Source organism: Cavia porcellus, unplaced genomic scaffold (genome assembly GCF_034190915.1).
Source record: "Cavia porcellus strain 051 isolate PalLab524CR breed Dunkin Hartley unplaced genomic scaffold, mCavPor4.1 scaffold_24, whole genome shotgun sequence".
Classification (NCBI taxonomy): Eukaryota; Metazoa; Chordata; class Mammalia; order Rodentia; family Caviidae; genus Cavia; species Cavia porcellus.
Genome location: NW_026947507.1, coordinates 3,269,738 through 3,288,880, shown reverse-complemented (window position 1 = coordinate 3,288,880; position 19,143 = coordinate 3,269,738). Strand labels below are relative to the sequence as shown.

The following is a 19,143-nucleotide window of genomic DNA, read 5'->3' as shown; positions in this document are numbered from 1 at the left end:
TTGGACCACAGATGTAGTTCATTGTTAGAGCACTTACCTAGCATGTACAAGGCTCTGGATTGGATTCTCACAAGCAAACGCGCGTGCACACACACACACACACACACACACACACACACACACACGGATTTGTGTGTACACTGATAAATATATACTATATATTATTTGTATCTCTTTAAAATTAAATATATAGGAACAGAGTCTCTAGGGACCATGTCATTGATCACATGAGGTCATGTGACCAAGTAAGAAGGTAAAGTCTTTTCTCCGGATGAGTACAGCAGTCAGTGGTAAGTCTGGGGTCTTGACCACATTTATTTGACGTCAAACCTAGAGTTCTTTGGTGACGTATGAAAAACACTCCAAGTTAAATTGCATTTATGTATGTTGATTCATAAAAGTTAAAAACTTCACTTCTTTTTCGCCTCTTCCTGGTGATATTAACAGGGGTTCAGGCTTAGTAGTAAAATCAAGAATTTAAAAAACTTGCTGGTAAAGTGTGCAGCTCCTTCAGCTCGCCGGCTTTGCTTTTGCTGTGCTGAGTCCACTGTCCTGGGGTTCGGGAGCGCCTTCCTCTCCAGACACACAGTAAACCGCCAGGCATGTGTGTCTATGACACAGGGGACTGTCATCCCCTTCAAACCACAAGCAAAGTGACAAACCTCTAAATCGCTTTACCATGATGTTTCTTTTCAAAGTAGAAGAAAATACTGAAGATCTTTTTGATCAAAAAGTCCCCTCCAGACTGAGAGCCCTTCAATCTCCACCCCAATCAGACAGCTTCGCTCCTCAATTCCCTGAGTTTCAAACCTAAAAAAGGAAGGGGCTTTTGGATTCACTGCCACCTAATCTGACTTTCCTGTTTGCTTTTTAAATTTAACAGTGTCATGACACATGAAATGGATTTTTGACCACTTTGACGAAGAGATAGTGACTTTTGAGGGGAGAAAATTCAATAAGCCAGCAAAAACATCTTCTCACAAGTCCGATTAAAACTCCCGAGATATTCTTGACTCTGAGCTGCATGCCTTTCTCGTTGCTCTCTGTTCACACCAGCAGTGACTGAACATAGTATTATTAAGATACCTGATAATCGCAGTTTACTGGCTAGCAGTGCAAAAAATGCTTTATTGGCTGGTACTAGAAAAACATCAAAGTCCTTTCTTAGAAAGCAGTGCTGTTTCCCGCCTGTTGGGTGTGCATGGAATCAGTGAACCTAATAAAGTAGTGAAGGCTCATTAGGAAGAGCAACAAAGTTTCCCCGTGTCCTTTATGAGCAGGCAGCCACCACAGAAGAGATCAAAGCCTCTCTTGGCGGTGTCTGTACATCTGTTTTCTTTTTATCCAACATGTTATTTGGTCAGTTGTTTGACAACATCAAAGCTTTTCGCTATTAGGGTTTGGGTCCATGTGGGACCAAATTCATTTTACTAATCCATCTGGTCTAAGATGTAAATGTTTTCAATAGCTTCAGGTCACCAATTTGAGTGAAATGAACACTTACAGATTTATTGTTGGGTTTTAAGAGCCTGGTTTCTCTGTCAATATGGATGTAGAGAGGTAATTAGCTCATTGTAAAGCCACCATTTTCACTGCGGAAATGTCAATAAAAGTTACTCCTCAGGAAAAAGAATTATCTTTCTGCTTATCTTCCTTTTCCTCCTTTTCTTCCTTCTCCATTTCTTTCTCCTCTGTCTGCCTGCACCTTCGCTAAGTCATAATTTACATGCCGTAAATTCCCACACTTAGTATACAGTTCAATGGCTTTTCATGCAGTCGGAGCTGTAGATCTCTGTACATTTTCATTACTGCAAAGAGAAGTCTCATACCCATTAGCATCACTCTCCACTTTCCCCCAAACTGTCCTCAATATAGTCCTAAGCAGCTATTAGTCTACTTTCTGCCTTTGGATTTTCTTATTCCAGTGTTTCATATGAATGCAGTCATATAATACATAATCTCTTATGACTGGTTTCTTTCCCTTAATGTAATCTCTTCAGGCTTTACAGTGTTGTGGCAGGTGTGCACACCAGTCTGCATGGCCACAGAATATTCCATCAATGTGTATGTACCACTTACCACATTTATCCATGTACCAGTTCGTGGACATTTGGGAAGTTTCCACTTCCTGAATTTTGTAAATTATGCTGCCATGCATAACAGTTAGTTGTATAAAAATACATTTTCACTCTGCGTGGGTATATACTCAGAAGTGAAGTTTCTGCTTCCCAGGCAACTTTATGTTTAACCTTTTGAGGAGCTGTCAAATTGTTTTCCAAGACACAGCTACACTGTTTTACATTGTGTCCAGCATTAGTATAAGGTTCTAATTCCTCCAGATCCTTTCCAGCTATAGTTATTCCTTTTTTTTTTATGATAGCTATCCTTGTTGGTGCAAAGTAATATCTAATTTTGGCTTTGATTTGCTTTATTCATTCTGTATGAATGGATGATGAAATGGAGTTTTGACCACTTTTATGTTTTCCCTGAAGAAAAATCTATCAAGATATTTAGTACAGTTTTAAATTGACTTATTTGTCTTTTTATAATTGAGTTTTGGTTTCTCTATACTCTAAATACAAATCTTTTATTAGATGTATAATTTGTAAAATCTCTCTCCTTTTAGTTTTATTTAGATTTCCTCTAGTAAATCTGTATAGCAAAGACTCACAACAGAGGAAATAAAGCATATTTTAAAGGCCTCTCTTTCCTAATGATGCACCCTCCTACAAATCCTAATAACAATATTAGACAAAGAGCTGAAAAAGTATAGTTACTGTAGCCACTTTATTTTTATTCCAGCAATATTATTTACATTTATATATGGATAATCTCTTATGATCTTCCTCACATTTCTGTGAAGTATAATAACTATTCTGTTTATCCTACTTATTAATGAAAAATAGAATTTAAGGAGATAGATGAAGACATGCAATAAAATATTGTCAGACTTAAAACTAAATTCAGCCCAACCGCCGGCTATATAATGCCAAAATATTCAGGCCAATGTTCATATAGTTAAATTAAAAATTCACCAAACCAGTTATATACTAAAATATTTTGCAGCTTTTCCATTTGTATGTGATGCCTACATGTCAGTTGAAAAGTGAAGTAATTTTGGAGACATTAGGCTAACCATTGTTGATTTTGTACTATTTTGAAGTCCTGTGTCACTTACACTGGTTTGTTTTGATTGGCTTTGTTCTGTTTTATTTTGCTTGGTTTTATTCTCTTTAAAATACAAATTTAGCTGAGGATTTGGCTCAGTGGCATAAGCGCCTGCCTGACAAGCGTAAAGTTGTGAGTTCGATTCTCAGTACCCTCCCCAAAAAAGTCTTAAAATAAAAATTTAAAAATTCTTAAAAAAAGAAAAGTGAGTCACCTGAATCACAATAATCAGGCCACACTTATCACTGTGTTTGTATTTTGAACAGCAAAAATGTAAGCATTTCATTTGTCGTGTCTTGCAGCCCATGAGTCTCTCTGTGAGAAAGTGCTTTAATGCTGCAGAAATCAGTATGACTATCAAGCCCGTTTCTTGAATGTTAATTCAGCATGAAGGCACATGCTGGAGACAGGCCTTCTCACAATGTTAGTACATGGTGGTTCCAATTTAATCTGTACCCAAACTTTGAATTCCAGTTGCAGGAAACACAGAGCCAATTAAATCTATACACAAAACTCTATACTACAGTAGACCAGATCCTTGCCTCAGATCAAAGACTAAGCATTTTCTAGGACTCCCACAGCTATTCAGTGTCAGTAGGACCAGTTATGTGGGTAATGGAAAACCAGAGTGGTCTCTAATTCCTAAGTACAGAACAGCATTTTCTGAAACAAAATCAGGCCACGTATTCTAATAGCAGGATATATTGTATATATAGACCAAGGGAAAGCCAGGATCTACAAGTGCCATGTTTTTGTAACTGCCAGAGGATGCCATTGGCATCTTTCCCTAAAGGACCCAGAAGGAAGTTCATAATTCTAGAATTTAAGATGCGCGCCTGATACTGCAAGCTGACCACGTGGTCACTGCAGAAAAGTCTAAGTGCTGTCTGAAGTCAATTTTAATCAGTCTATTACCTTTCAATAATATTCAAAGAAACAGATCTATGTATGCTTGTGTCATTACTATGTATTCAGCAATAATTTCTCTGTGTCTATATTGGAAATATTACAGACTTTTTTTTTTGTTTAGAGAGGATATGTGACAGCTTCTCTACTTTCTTATAAAAAATTCAAAATCTAAACCCAAAACTGTGTTAACTAATGACTGTTAAATGGTTTGATCAATTTTTGAAAATATAAAAAAAGATCCATCTGTGGAAAAGAAGAAATACTGTTTGGCTAACGTAGACTCTTAGAGGCGGGCACTCCGCTCTCCTGTGTGCAGCACACATGCATCCATGCACGCACGCACACACGTACACACAAGCTCCCGTGCTCCGTGTGGACTTTTAGCACCCTGCTAACCAATGGTGAAGTCAGAAACACCTGGGCAGGGACAAGGGCGTGAGTGAGATGTTTTTCCTCCCTAATTGTAGGAGCCATTGGGTTCTTCACATTCTTTACAGAACTCTGACAATCTCTTGACTTATTGGGGAAATCTCCAGATGTAAATGTGATGATAACATTGGCTGAAGTGCCTAGAGAATGAAGCCTTTTGAAGGCACCCAGGGGCTACTTCAGCAATCCAAGGGAAACTTGTTCAGTCAAGAGCCTCTTTCAAAAAGAAGTACAGTTATTTTTAAAAACTCCAAACTCCCCCTTTATATAGGAATATCAGCCTCCTTCTTAAAATGGCACCAAGTTATAGAAGGGACAGGCATTTCCGCCTTATGCAACAGACTTTAATCATTTGCAACTAAGTGGCTGGGCTCTTTGAGCGTTCTTCAGACTGGCCTTTTATTTCCTGTTGTAGATAGGAAAACTCATTGAAAACCTCACAAAGAAAACTGGCTGAGCCCCTAATCCAAGAATCCATCTTCTGAAGTATGTAGAAAATTCCCAAGGAAGCTCCCACCGTACAGTTTTTTGCTTTGGTCTTCAGGGCTGCACTTACTTGATGTGAAAGACTGATTGTGGAGGAGTGTCTACCACGGAGACAGGAGAAAGACATCTGCAGGCCGCCGTTGCATAAATATCGCCCGTATCTGCTCTGACTGTGCTGACATTGATGAGGGAGCAAAAATGGCTTTAGCAGGAAGTAGCTCCTTTAGGAAGGAAGCGAGCAGTACAGGAAAAACAAATCAGAAGCTTCTCAAAATAGAATCCACCTTTGACCACACGCTAAGTCCCTCACCTTTTGTCTAAGCCTTATGAGACAGGAATACACATTTTAAAACCTGTCTAAGCTTTTCCTTGTGTATAAACAAACATAATTTTTTATGAAATTAACGGGCTTGATATTTGCAGCTGTCAGATGTTGCTTGCCTTTTATACGCTTTATAAACAGATGAACCTGAAGCATTTGTTCTCATTTTGCAAAGAATTTTATATCCAGCTCATTCCCAAGAAGCAAATATTAAGGAAGTTTCATCACCAGTACTGTATTTCACTGGACAAGCAGTACTAACCAAGAGAACTATAATCGGCTCATGGGAAAGAGGAATTCTAGAAAATAAACTTTGTCTGTTTCTGAAATAACCACTATTTTAATAAATGCTTTGCAGTTACCTTATAGACTGAACAATTGTACATTATTTCAGAATAATTTCATCAACTTTGCGAGAATAAATGAGAAATTATTTTCTGGTCATCTATACCTAAGTAACTTCTTATAATTAAGAAATGCAAAATTTTTAATCCAAAAAGTGGGTTACATGTATCATATATTTTATTTGTGTACTTAACTTTAATTGACTTTACACCCACCAAAGTCATCCCGAAATTTGCATAGTTTGATCATGACACTGCGAGGTAAAATACATATCAGACATATATTACATTCACATTAAAAATATATATGTGTATCCATCTTATCTTTTAACAAACATATAGTGTTATCTATTTTGCGTTTGAAAAAAATTTAGACACAAATATTTAAGAAGACGCAGAAGGTCACATAGCTAGTAATTGAAAGGAATAAGATTTCAGTCAAACTTGTTTGATTCCAAATCCTGAGCTCCTCTTGTTATGTTGAAGAAAAAAAAGAGTTACTATTTAAAACACAGAGCCAAGCTGAAGGGCATAAATCCACTGGAGAATAAGCAGATAGAAGCTGTGTAGAAATGACAGCAAGATTGAAGCGTGTTTTAGATGACAAGGTGGGACTTAGATTTGAAACAGGTTCGAAGTCATTATAAGTAGACAATTTGGAACTTCTGGTAGAACAATCAAATGGCAGTGTTCCAGAGAAAAAACAAAAGTAGAAATTTTAATATCTTAATTGGCTTTTTAAAAGATGTATCCAACCCACATACAGTAACAACAGTATGCTCAAGAAAATACTGATTTCGAGTATACTTTTCCTGTCTTTAACATGGTAACTCAAAGTCGAAAATGGAATAATCTATACTAAACAGTTTATTGGTTTAATTTGCCTACTATAATTAGAAAGGGATTTCTTTATTCTTTTTTTTTTTTCATTTATGATAAGAGAGGGTGATTGGGAGATTTAATAAAAACATGTTCTTGAGGATGGCCTTAAATTTCTTGATGTAATCTGTTAACCTAACTGTGCAACACATTCTTCTGCATTGCACCATGAGCACTGAAGATTGCCAAATAAACATTAATTTGTGAAAATAATTACAAAGGCTGTCTTAAGCATCATAATTTCTACGTGCTGTGTTCTTTCTTACAAAAATAGCAAAATTTATCTTCTCACTTGGCTGTGCTTAACTTGGCCTTAGGGAGCACAAGATCTTTGGAAGCAATTTACCCTATAGAGTGAAATAGGTCACGGAGTGAGGAGCCTAGTTGCCAGCCATCTTTTGAGGCCTTATCCTGATTTAGATGTCTTTATTTGGGTGAGCTGCCAGTAGCAATCATCCGGGTCAGTGGTGTCTGACTTACCCCACAGAGAGACTAAGGGATGACACGACAGCATTTGTTTAGCTTGTAGGGAAAACTTGTGAAAGGTGATGACCTTAGTTCAGGGCTGAGAAAACCCAAGGAGTTCAAAGTGGCTGAGAATTGAAGACTCAGAAGATAGTCCCTTTACCTTCCTGTGCCCTGGAGTGACCTCTGTGACTCCCTGGGCAGAAATCTATGCCTTGAAATTTGAAATGCAATCACCTAGCACCCTCTTACATGGCATTGCATTTTGTCACTCACCTTACAGCCCCTCTCGATGACACCCTCAGCTGTGACTGTGTGGCTGTCAGGGAGCCTCGTGGGGCACACAGTCGTGCCTCCAGGCTGTTGATGTCCATGTGAACAGTTACTGTTTTGAACTGTGTTTCAGGCTGCACTTTACAGCCATACTAAATCAAAGCTAAACTGTGCATATTTTGCTCCTAAAGTGCTGATAAATGAATTCACTTAGGATATAAAAAAGTAAATAAATATGCTGCATGAGTTCCCACTTCTCTTCTCCACAGGAACGCAGTATTTGTAAAACAAATATTACAGAAATTGATGAGCTAAGAGTGATCCCAAGAAAGATCTGCCTTAAAGACATGAAAAATAATGCTTGACAGCAATATACAAAAACATAATGTTCCATTTTATGCATTCATTTTTTGATCATTCTACTTAACAGTTTGGTTGAGGACATTCGGTGTCTGATGAAAATGCATTTTGGGCTTTAAATTAATTCTTGCTGAGGTCAAATTTCGAGAACATAAAGAGACACGTCTTAGCAAATCCATCTGAACTCCACGTGTCACAAAAACCTTTCTGCTGAGGCTTTCACCTCTGTGTGCCTCTTATCCCTTGCTGCAGATTCAAGCCTGCATCCCCTGTGTACTGAGAAGCCTACCTTCCTTGAAAATTCCCCACTAATCTCCCCACTACCCCGAACCACAGTTAACCATTTAATTGTTTATTATAGTGAAATACAAATGGTATAAAATTTTACCCATTTTAAAATGCACAACTCAGGCATTTAAAATATTCACGGTACTGTGCACTGAATGTCATATCTAGTTCCTGAACACTTTCATCCTCTCAAAAGGAAATTCCCGTGCTCATTAAGAAGTCACTCCTCATCCTTCTCCCGCTTTTCTAGCCGCTGCAGAAACCACTGATGTTTCTATCCCTACGGGCTTATCTATTCTTGATATTTCCTAGAAATCGAATTACATTTTCTTTTGTGTCTAATTCTTTTTATCTGATATATGATATGCCATGTACTAGTACTTTTACCTTTTCCAACTGAATAATATTCCATTGCACTTTACAAACATACTATCCTACTTTGTATTTATCCATCTATCCACTGATGGGTATTTGAACTGTGTCTACCTTTTAGCTATTTCCAATAGTGCTACTATGAACACTTTAGTGTAAGTTTTGGTTTGAACACACATTTTTAATTATGTTGCACATACACATATATAGTTAAGAGTTGAGTTGCTGAGTTATGTAATAATTGCATACTGCCAGATTAAGGAACTGCCAAACTGAAAGCCTTTACCAGGTTTACATTCTCACTAGGATGGCAGTTTCTCTCCACTTACTGTTTCCATCATCAATCATCATCATCATTTTTGCTGTTGTAACTATTCTAGCTATAAAACAATGACAAGAAAAGTGATTTGCTATCGCAGTTTTGATTTGCATTTTCCTAATGTCTAGCGACGTTGAGAATATTTTCATATTTGTAAGCTACCTGGTAATACTTGGGGAAATATCTGCTGACTTGCAAATGTTTTTTCCTATTCCTATAAAGAGTTGTCTATTTATACTTTGAGGAGCATCCTTTGTTGCACAAAAGTCTTCAATTTTGATGAAATCCAGTTTAACTCTTTTTTGTTTTGTTGAGTGTGGTTTTGGTATATGTGTAAACATATACTACCAAACTCAAGATCATGGAGATTTATACCTATGTTTACTTCTTTAAGTTTTATAGTTTAGCTCCTCAGTTTAGACCTTTGATCTGTTCTTAGTTATTGTGTCTAAAATAAGAGTCTAATATTGCTATTTTAAATCTCCAGTTATTCTAGCACTGATTATTGGAAAAACTATATCACCCAACCAATTTTGATATTTTCAAGTTGATACTATTTTGGTTTATTATTTTTCATATGTCTTAATTTTCCCAAGCAAATAGAAACCCATTCAAAAACTCATTAACTTCTTGTATCTCCCTTGTATTTTGTGGAAGGGATAAATTGTTCCCCAAAGTGAGAAAGGTAAAGTGTCAAAAGGATCAAGCTTTTGATTCAGGAAAACTAGCATAATTTTTCTAGAAGACAGTTCTTCATTGTTTTAAAATATAGACTTAATATGATACTGTTACTGCCCTCAACACACTTCAGGGCCTCACAAGGAGAACAGCACATTAGGTAGCCGCCATCCCCATGCTGGCTTTGACCAGCCCTGGCAGAGACTAACAGATGTCTCGCCACCACACGAGTGGTGAATGATAGAGTGAATGATATTTCTTCACAGTTTATAACCAAAGTTCTTATTTTCATAGAGTATAACTCAGAGTCAACCCAAAGTGTTCTGATCTGATTGGTGGCTCCAGTTGGAGACTGGGAGGTGGCAACTTGAATCCTGTATTGAGTTCTAGCTTGTGTGTAAAAGGATAAATGCAAGGCAGGTACACTGCTCACATTGCTAGATCTCATGGGACACGCACCTCTCCCACATTGCTCAACTGCTAATTAAATTAATGGTAGAACTGGTAACAGACTTCGACCAACTGGAGAAAAGAAGCAATAACTGGAGAAGAAAGGTACTCAAGCCCTGCTCTTCTACCTGGCAACTGGGGGCTTAGAAATAATCCACTTTCTCAAATTCAATGCACCCCCTGTACCGAGTGCAAATAATTTTAACACATTTGAGCCTAAGTTTCAGTATCTAAAAGAGTTCCTCTGTGTAAAATAATTTATCAATGAGAATGCAGCATGCCGTTACTAACCTTGTTTTTGTTGTTGTTGTTACTGTTATTAAACCGAGTTGGTGTCCAAGTATGAGACTCTGGAGAGCCTGGAGTGGCGAGGAGGCTGGGTCTGAGGCACCATCCAGGCCAGAAAAGCAACCCAAGGAGTGTGGTGCTGAGGAAGGTTTGCTGTGGTGCAGCGTGCAGGAAACATGGGAAGAGGGGTGTGGCTGGAACAATCATCAAGGAAGCCTGTCCAGGGAAATAGCACCAGTGGGTGACAGGGCCAGGGGGGACACACTGCCCATCTCTTTGTGCAAACAGCTGTGGCCCTGTGGCTTGTGCATCAGGGACCTAGTGGCAGTGTTCTGATTCCAGGGGCCCATCTGAGAAGCATGTTTGGGGATACACTGTAGACCTTTAGCGAGCGGGGCGGAAAATAGCTGGATTACCACATGGGTTTGTGCACTAGCTCTAGGTAATAAGAGGGAGCACAACTGAAAACCACACGCAGAGTCAACATTTGGTGTCTTATAGCTAATTAACATAGAATTCTCAGAATATGTGCACAGCGAAATTTCCTTGAATTGTCTTATCATCACTAGGAGGACTACAGTGGTCATATTTTTAAAGCATGTATATACGGTAAGGTTCATTTTCTTACATTTTGAAGTTTGTTTTCCCCACATGTAATGTTTAAATTCAGATTCTTCCAGTCAAAATAGAGCATTTCTCATATTTGAATTTATAATAATTTATTTTGTAAGATATCTGAAAAATGACCTAGTAGCTTGCTCCATCATAAGAATGTAAAGAATGCAGAATGTAGGCTTCATTAGCCTGTCAGTATCCCAAGGGCAGAGATTTGGAGCTGTTTTATTCCTGGCTGTAACTCTATGCTTAGAACAGTGCCCAGCACAAAGCAGCATTCAGCAATTATTTGTTAAACGGATGAATGAACGAAGGAGTTAACAAGAAGCATATGCTGTGTGTACTCTCCCAAGACAGTTGTGTGATTGAACAAGGGATGTGTGTACTTTGTGGTGTTGGATATGACAACATTTGACCCTTCCATCATGAACCAAGGCTGTTATCAAAGTCATCTCACTGAGATCCATCTCTTGTCACTCACTTATTGCCACAGGCACTCAAATCCATCATTTTCTCCTCTCCTTTTACCTCTTCTGCAACCCTGTAGCGGTAAATCAGTAAAGTTAGAAGTGGGTGAAGATAAGATGGAAGGGGATGTAATTTTCCCCCCTCGGAAGTGGCAGTTGGTTTGTCTCCTTACACCTTTCCCCAAGAGGAGTCTTTCCATGTTCCCAAAGGGAAAAAAAAAACATGGTGTGGGCAAGAGTGTGCCTGGCAGGACCGCACACCACATCCTCCCAGACTGCTACAGAAAAAAAAAGGAGGCTTTTCAGTGACACTTGACAGTACACCGGTCCCACCAAAGATAAGGGAACCCCAAGCAGCGACAGCCACCCCAGGCACAGGCTGCATTTCACAAGGCGGAGCTGCAAGGTCCACTGGCAGATGGCAGAATTACCTTGAAAGCCTGCCAAGCAGGTTCTGAAAATTAAAAGGGCTACTTTCCTAAAGAACTATCCAAACAATGCAAAGCCATTAACTGGATCATTTGAGGGTACTCTCCCTGATTAGAAGCATCCTTATTTGCATATTTTCCATTAACATTCAGCATTCTGAGGATTTTCTGACTTTTTATGCAACTCTGTAGATTCTTCTTTATGATACTCAAAATGTTTACTCAGAATAGAAAAAAAGAGCCCAGAATATACCTTCTTAGAAAGAAAACCAAGCTAGAAACATAGCTCAGCAACACAGCACCTGCCTGGCAAGAGGGAGGTCATGAGTTTGCTGTGCCTAAAACATAAATAAAAATAAATCAATAAATAAAACAGCTAAAAAGTTCTTATTATGAAATTCACTAAATTTTCAATTTCTTATTAAGCACTGCTTTGAAATTTGATTGCACAACGACAGCCTTACTGCAGACAAAGCAGTCTAAAAGAAGAGGTTTCATTTTATAAGGTAGAGTCAAGGAGGGAAAAAGATACGCCCTTTGAAATAATGCACTTTGGATTTCACATCAGATACTTCCCAATATCTTCCTAAGGTTCTTTAATTCCTGTGTTTTCTAAATATCTGCAGAGTCTTGATAAACTTGGGGAGGCAAGTTCCTCAGTCTCTGTGGGTAATGTAGGGACATGTGCCGCTCCTTCACACGTTTGGAGAATTAATGAGTATGCTAGATGCAAACGGTTCCATGGAGGTGTGTCATGCCAGCTGTGCAGCTGTGTAAAATGCATCGGAGCAGGCATTCTGCTCTGCTGAGCATATGCACTGCGTGATAATCCCTGAGGAAATTTTGTTTTCTGAATATATACAAATTGCATTACCGTGTGTATTTCATGTTAATGCTACTATGGACAATTTTTATTAAGCCATTCGCCTCATCTCTGAGTGAGACTAAAGAGCAATAAATTCATATTCATATTAAACCCCATTGCATTAAACATCTCTTCCTGAAATCTGAAGACTCAGAAAGAAAGCATAGGCTATTTTTAACTCTATACAATAGCAAATTATACACCACGAACTAAAACGGTGCCCTTGAATAAAGCCCCTTTGATTAGATCAAGTGAAAAGGACTACCGGCCAAAACCAGAAACAAACAGTCAAATGGAAAACATTTCTGGCCTTCTGCTTTTCAGATCTGACAGCCTTCAAAGCTGTTATATGGTGATATTGAAAATGCTTCACGTATCACACAGATAACATGAGGATTAAAGGCGTGTTTGAAGTTCTTGGGACTATTCTAAGAAAGCCACTCACAAAAACACAAGTACTGTCAATAAGGTTGTGCAACCCGTCATTAAAAACAGGTGACCTTTCCTCATCCAATTTATCTGTCTCCTACACTTTCTGACATTAAACTGTCATGTGACAAGTAACATTTTCTAAGTCAGCATTTGGCACACTGAGTGTCAAAAGCAATACCAAAACCTCATAAACTAGGACAAACAGACAATATGGTCTTAGGAAACAAACAATGATTGGTTTATTTCATTCATGTCAAATCTTACACTGGTTCTAAAACCACAGCAATGTGTACTGCAGCCATCTGTTCCTCAGGGACCCTACATGCAGGAGAGAACGCGGCAGTTCCTGAGTGCTTCAGAGACAGGCAGAGTGCTGAGGAGAGTCTCAGGTATGCAGGCAGGCCTGGAGCCAACTGTGGAAACTTGGAATGACATCATGGGTAGTTATATTTTTCTAACATGAAGTCTTTGTAATTTTAACTGAAACTTTCCATGAAGTGTTTATGTATGTACGCCACACTTTGTTTAAGCTGAAGTTGATGGTCATTTTTGGCTGTTGGGGATAGTATCAGCTATTTATGAAATGCTTTGACTAAGTGTATTAAAATCCTGGATATGATTATTGACCCTTATTATTTACCAGTTTGGTTGCTACCTTGGACATATGGGTTGTGATATAAATTCACTCTAGAATACTGACATATAGAACATGTAGGGCTGGACTATTTTACCTGCCAGGACTAAATATAAATTTAGAAAAGGCTCCCACTTGGCCACAGTTTGGAGCTTTCTTTGGTTTTAATTTTAATTCTACCCTACTTTGTATTTCTATTTTGTAGTTATTATAATATGGCAAACAAGGAATCACAGGGAAATGGAAATAAGAAACTGATATTTCCCCTCCAAAATCTTGGTGAGATATTTTTATATTTTTGTATAATAAACAAAGGAAACATGAGTGTTGTTTGTTGGCAACTAATATCATTTTAAGGAGTTGTAGAAATAGACCAGTATTTATCTTTAATGTTTCCCAAGGAAGATACTGTTTTCTTGCATTTCCCCCATTATTTAGTTGTTCAATAGTGATGAGTCTGGAGGAATAAGAAAACTGAAATTCTATTCATTTGCAATTCGCATTTTGTTCCTACGGATAAAATGACCTAGAGCCAATAGATTACTTAAAGCTTATATGAAGAACTTCAAACCAGAGAAGGAGATTTAAAAGCAGCAAGAGTGACAAATGCTTTAGGTAGTTTTCACTTTGAAGATAATGAAGGCATGACACTGTTTCCCCAAAGGATGTCAGAACATATCTTTAACTACCAAGTCACTGAAAGTGAAAAACTTAAAGTGGTTCTATTGAATCAACAGGTAACAAATTAAAAAAGAAAAACACCAGTCATATAGTAGTTAAATAGCAATTTCCTTCTTTCCAAGTCAGAAAAGGTATTTCCTAACCTGATTTAACTTGGTAAATGAATTTGCAAAAAAAAAAAAAAAGTTTTAGAATATAGATCTTTATCAAAGATCAATTTCTATTATTTCTGCTTACTTCATGTCCCAATTTTATTATTTTCAGGCTTAGTGCATTTCAATGTGTTTTTCCTTCTCCAAACTTGCCCCCAATGTAATCCTTGCTGTTATATTCCAGCACACTAACCTTTGACCTTCTCCTTTAATAAATATTTTTGTCTTATTAAGCATTAAATAATACTCAAAGTTAGAAAAATTGCTTATCTCAAAAGAATGTGAAGAACTGACTTCCGGGAGAACATGGCGGACAGATAACAGCAACTACCGGAGGCTCTCTGAAAACTAGGCTCAGAAGCCAGGTATGGTGCGGACTAAAGAGACATAAGCAGGTGGAGTTATGCTCTGCTGACTCAGGAACGAACTCGGCTGAGAGAAACCAACTTGGAATGCAGTCCTGGTGCTAAAACAGGAACAGAAAAGCCTCGCTGCTGAGGCTGGACCCCACGCCATTTGGGTTTCCCGCCGCGCGGAGGCTGGCTGCCTCTACGTCGGCTCGGCAAGGAGAGAGACGCACGGAAACTCTGAGAACGGGAGTCTGTGAACGGAGTCGAAAACAGGACAGGCAGGGAGGCATGTTCTGACTTGTGGCGAGGTGAGTGAGAGAAACTGACACTCCACCACAGTTTGACTCCAGCGGACTTTCTGGGCCCGGGCAGTCCTGTGGGAGCAGGGCGCGCTGGCGACTCCAGCCACACATTCCCCTCTCGGGCGGGATTGGTGAAAAGTGCCTGGCCTGCGTGACGCTGCCGGCGGACCCCGTAGGCTGGCCCAACCCAGATCCCAGAGCCTGACGGAGGCCGGGAGGGGCGGGCCCCCGCGTAGGCTGCCTGGTGTGCAGCAGTGAGTGGAAACACCTAACCGGCGCAATTCGATCAGGCTGTGGCTGACAGAGAGAGAAGCTAGGCCTCTCATATAAGCTTGCATATATAAGGAACAGAGAATATGGGAAGAGGCAGCAACAAGAAAGGCTCCTCGGCCCCCAATTCTGAGAAACAGGCAATAACAGACACCGCACCATTACACATAAGGCGCCATATAGAGAGCCTCATAGACCAATTCAGGAATGAAGTTATCAACGACCTGAAGCTAGAAGTATGCAAAATAGTTAGAGAAATACTAAGCACCACCCAAGAAAAAACAGATGGTGGAATGGAAGAACAGAAAAAGAGGGGAGAAGTGTTTGATGGAGAAAACAGGGAAAGCATAGAATACGTGAAGCAGGTTCAAAGGGACTACCAAGAAACTAAGAAGTCTATCGAAGACTGGCATAACAGCTTGAAAGAAACTAAGGACAGACTATCTGAACTGGAGGGCAGAATTGTAATATGGGAGAATGAAATGAAAAACTTCTTAAAAATAACAAAGAAACAAACAGCAATAATACAAAGACAAGAAGATGATAAGAGGAGCCATAACTTAAGGATTAAGAACATAAAAGAAGAAGTAGGGACACAAACAAATGAACTACAAAAGCTATTCACAGAAATAATCCAAGAGAATTTCCCTAATTTAGCAAAAGGTAAAGATACTCAGATGTATGAGGCATACAGGACCCCAGCTACCTACAACCCAAACAGAGCAACACCCAGGCATATAATAATAAAAATTCCAGAAATTCAATACAAGAACAGAATATTAAAAGCTGTCAGAGACAAGAAGCAGACCACTTACAAGGGAGCACCCATCAGAATTACAGCAGATTTCTCTGCACAAACCATCAAATCACGAAGAGCTTGGGGGGAAATAATTCAAGCTTTGAAAGATAATAATCTCCAGCCAAGATTGAGATATCCTGCACAACTGTCCCTCGAAATTGATGGAAAAACAAGGTGCTTCCAGGATAAAGAGGAACTGGGGGAATTTGCAACCACCAATTCAACTCTACAGAGAGTATTGCAGGATATTCTAAAAAAAGAAAAATACAAAGAATCCAGAAATAATGGAGGCCACAACGAATGGAGCAGAGAACAAAGTGAAGAAGACAAACTGACAGCTACTGACAGAATAAGAGCTCAACAGAAATGAGGCAGAGAAGATTGGATGGTAGGAACAGCTATTTTGGAGAAAATGACATCTTAATAGGTAATACTGATTTAGTATCATCTTGTTTTGAAGTCTCATCTAGCTTTTGTCCTTCTGTCTCCAATGGTCCAAATAGGTTGTATCTTACTGGATTTTATTATGTATGATAGTATAAGCAAAAACCTTTTAAAGACAAGGAGATTATACAGAAACCATTGTTCATTTTCTGTTAGTCGATTCTAAATACTCTGTAATGCTGTCATTCTCTTGAATGGTTTTACATTGTTTTGATATACTTAATGCTACAGTATACGAAGTTGTACTCAAGGATTTCAAGGAAAGAGATAATATGGTAACTACTTTTAGGTCAGGATTATCTGGTGGTGAAACACTATTCTGCTTAAATGGTTATGTTTTGATCTGTGCTGTTTCGTTGTTATGCCCTCTTTTATCTCAATCTCCACTCCATTATTTACTTTTTTATTTTTATCCTTTTAATTAAAGGAAAAAATAGCAGGATATATTATAGTAACCCACTTTGACTTTCCATTACCTCGATTTAAAGCCCTGTATTACTCTCACCATCTGGTTTTTAACTGATGTTCCCCCATTCTGTTTTGCTGGATAGTATCAGGTTCGAAAATTTAGGCATCAGCTGTGAAGATAATGAGATTCATTATAACGCCCATTCTCATTGACTTTTATCTATTTTTGAAGACCTACAATGTCTCCAATGTTTTGGTTTTGTCGGTTTTATTCTTTACAGTTTTGTTCAATTGTATTGTAACTAACAATATAGGCAATTCTATTAGAGATAGCGGGAGGCATTATGGTAACCATTGTTGATCACCTTGTATTATGTTTTCACATTATCTATTATGTCCACCCTTTTGACTTGACCGGTTCTGTTCTGTTATGTCACATTTGGTTTTACTCTCTTCCAAAAAAGTAATAAGAACCATGGGAGCAATGAAACCCAAAATGTGTAATAGTCATTGTACAAAAGAGAGGAAAAGAAAGTGCTCTGTACTATATAACTGCATGTATATTTAAGTGTATAAGATAGAAAATGATATCACAGAGTTTTATTGGATCATTGAACAGAACTGTTTGCAGTATCATTGATGGAATGTCCACTTTACAAGCTTTAATTTTGTGACTTGAACAATTATTTCTAAGATGACAATATGTAATCCATTAACTAGTAATTTCCTACTGTTCTTTTTTTTTCTGCAAATCTGTATAACTTGTACCCTTTCTCTGCTTTTTTTTCTTTTCTCCTTAAATAAAATTTAAAAAAAAAATTTAAAAAAAAAAAAAAAAAAAAAAAAAAAAAAAAAAAAAAAAGAATGTGAAGAACTGTTGGAATATGCTGTTTTGTTAACTGTTTGTTTTTTTTTTTTAATAAAGGCAAGAAAATAGCAAGCAAGAAGTAAGGACAGGCAGACAGCAAATTCACAGTCCCTCCCTGCCCTTGCTCCTGTAGCATTTAGCTATAGAAACAGGAGGGAAAAAATAATGCTGCTTCTCTACTCACCAAACCCTTCCAAATCACTAACACTTAGCAACCATAATCTTATTAGCCTTTGAAACCTCATAATTGATTTTACTTTATTGCCTAGACTTGACATTACCATAATTAACATTCACAGGATTTTATGGTTTTTTTTCTATTTATGAGCAATATTATATTCTGTAATTTCAAATAATATTTAATTTTGCTGCAAGAGCCTGATAAATAGAAGTTATCAACTAGTAGGTAAGCTAGGCCGACTTCCCAGGAGTATGGCTATCTAAATATAGTGATATTTCAGTAACTTTCCTGAAGAGATGAAAAACTATACACAGTAGTGGAAATTAAGCCTGCATGGTTCTCAAAAAATCGGGAGATGACTCATAAATGTATCTACCCTATCTATCTGGAAGGACAGTTAAATTGGTTATCTTAAGTGTTGTTGCATTCATCTGTAAAAATATCAAATATCTACTCAGTGGCAATGCCTTCCTGAACAGTTTCCCTCACTTCCCTCAAAAAAAATTTTTTTAAAAGAAAGTATAGGAATATTTTTGGATTTATAGGCTTTAGGAAAAATAAGAGTCACAAAAACCAAAGCTATCAGTAACCCTTATTTTTATAATCTTTGACATTCTTCATATTGTTAGCATCAACTAAGTACAGTATATTAAATACATTAATATGGATACAACTAATATTTTTACAACTGAAGCTGCAAATAATGGATTTGGCAGCTTTTTAAAAAATTATTATTAGCTTTTTTCTGGCTTTCTTTCCTAGTGTTAAAGAAATGCTTCAAACATTCTCTTACTTCTTTGATTTTATTAGGCATCCCAAGAGTGGTCATGTGTCTGTGTGATTCTGCATTCAAGTGCTATTTGCCTTTTTCATCTCAGCCCTAAATCACTGTTCCAAAATTGTGATTCATGATTCATTGAAATTCTGGGTGTGGCAGAAAGAAAACAAGTTTGCTACAATTTCACATAAAAGAACTTTTAATCCAAAAGTCCCACTAAAGAAAAGAAGACTAATTATAGGAGCATTTAAAACTGAAATTATGAATACACTGTTCTTGGAAAGATCTAATTATTTACATTGGGGAAAAAGTGATCAAAAAATACTAAAAATTGTATTTATCGTTACAGTGTCCTTGTGAAGATCAACCAAAATAGTTAAAAAAGAAACCTGATAACTGCATTTCAAAATTCAGTCTTTCTGTTTTTTACTAAAGTTGA

At 37.8% G+C, this 19,143-nt stretch overlaps 1 protein-coding gene across 8 annotated transcripts in view; it reads left to right on the top strand.

Annotated features, from left to right (window-relative positions):
* Dlc1 (DLC1 Rho GTPase activating protein) overlaps positions 1-19,143 on the top strand; it is a 397,132-nt gene that overhangs the window by 272,611 nt on the left and 105,378 nt on the right. The window contains exon 1 of one of the 8 annotated variants that reach the window (XM_063234582.1): positions 12,985-13,226. The exons of the other annotated variants lie outside the window; for them this stretch is intronic. Within the exon in view, the coding sequence (XP_063090652.1) occupies positions 13,088-13,226 (139 nt within the window). The 5' untranslated portion in view covers positions 12,985-13,087. Of the gene's footprint in view, positions 1-12,984; positions 13,227-19,143 lie in introns of those variants that run through there. 8 annotated transcript variants of the gene reach the window in all.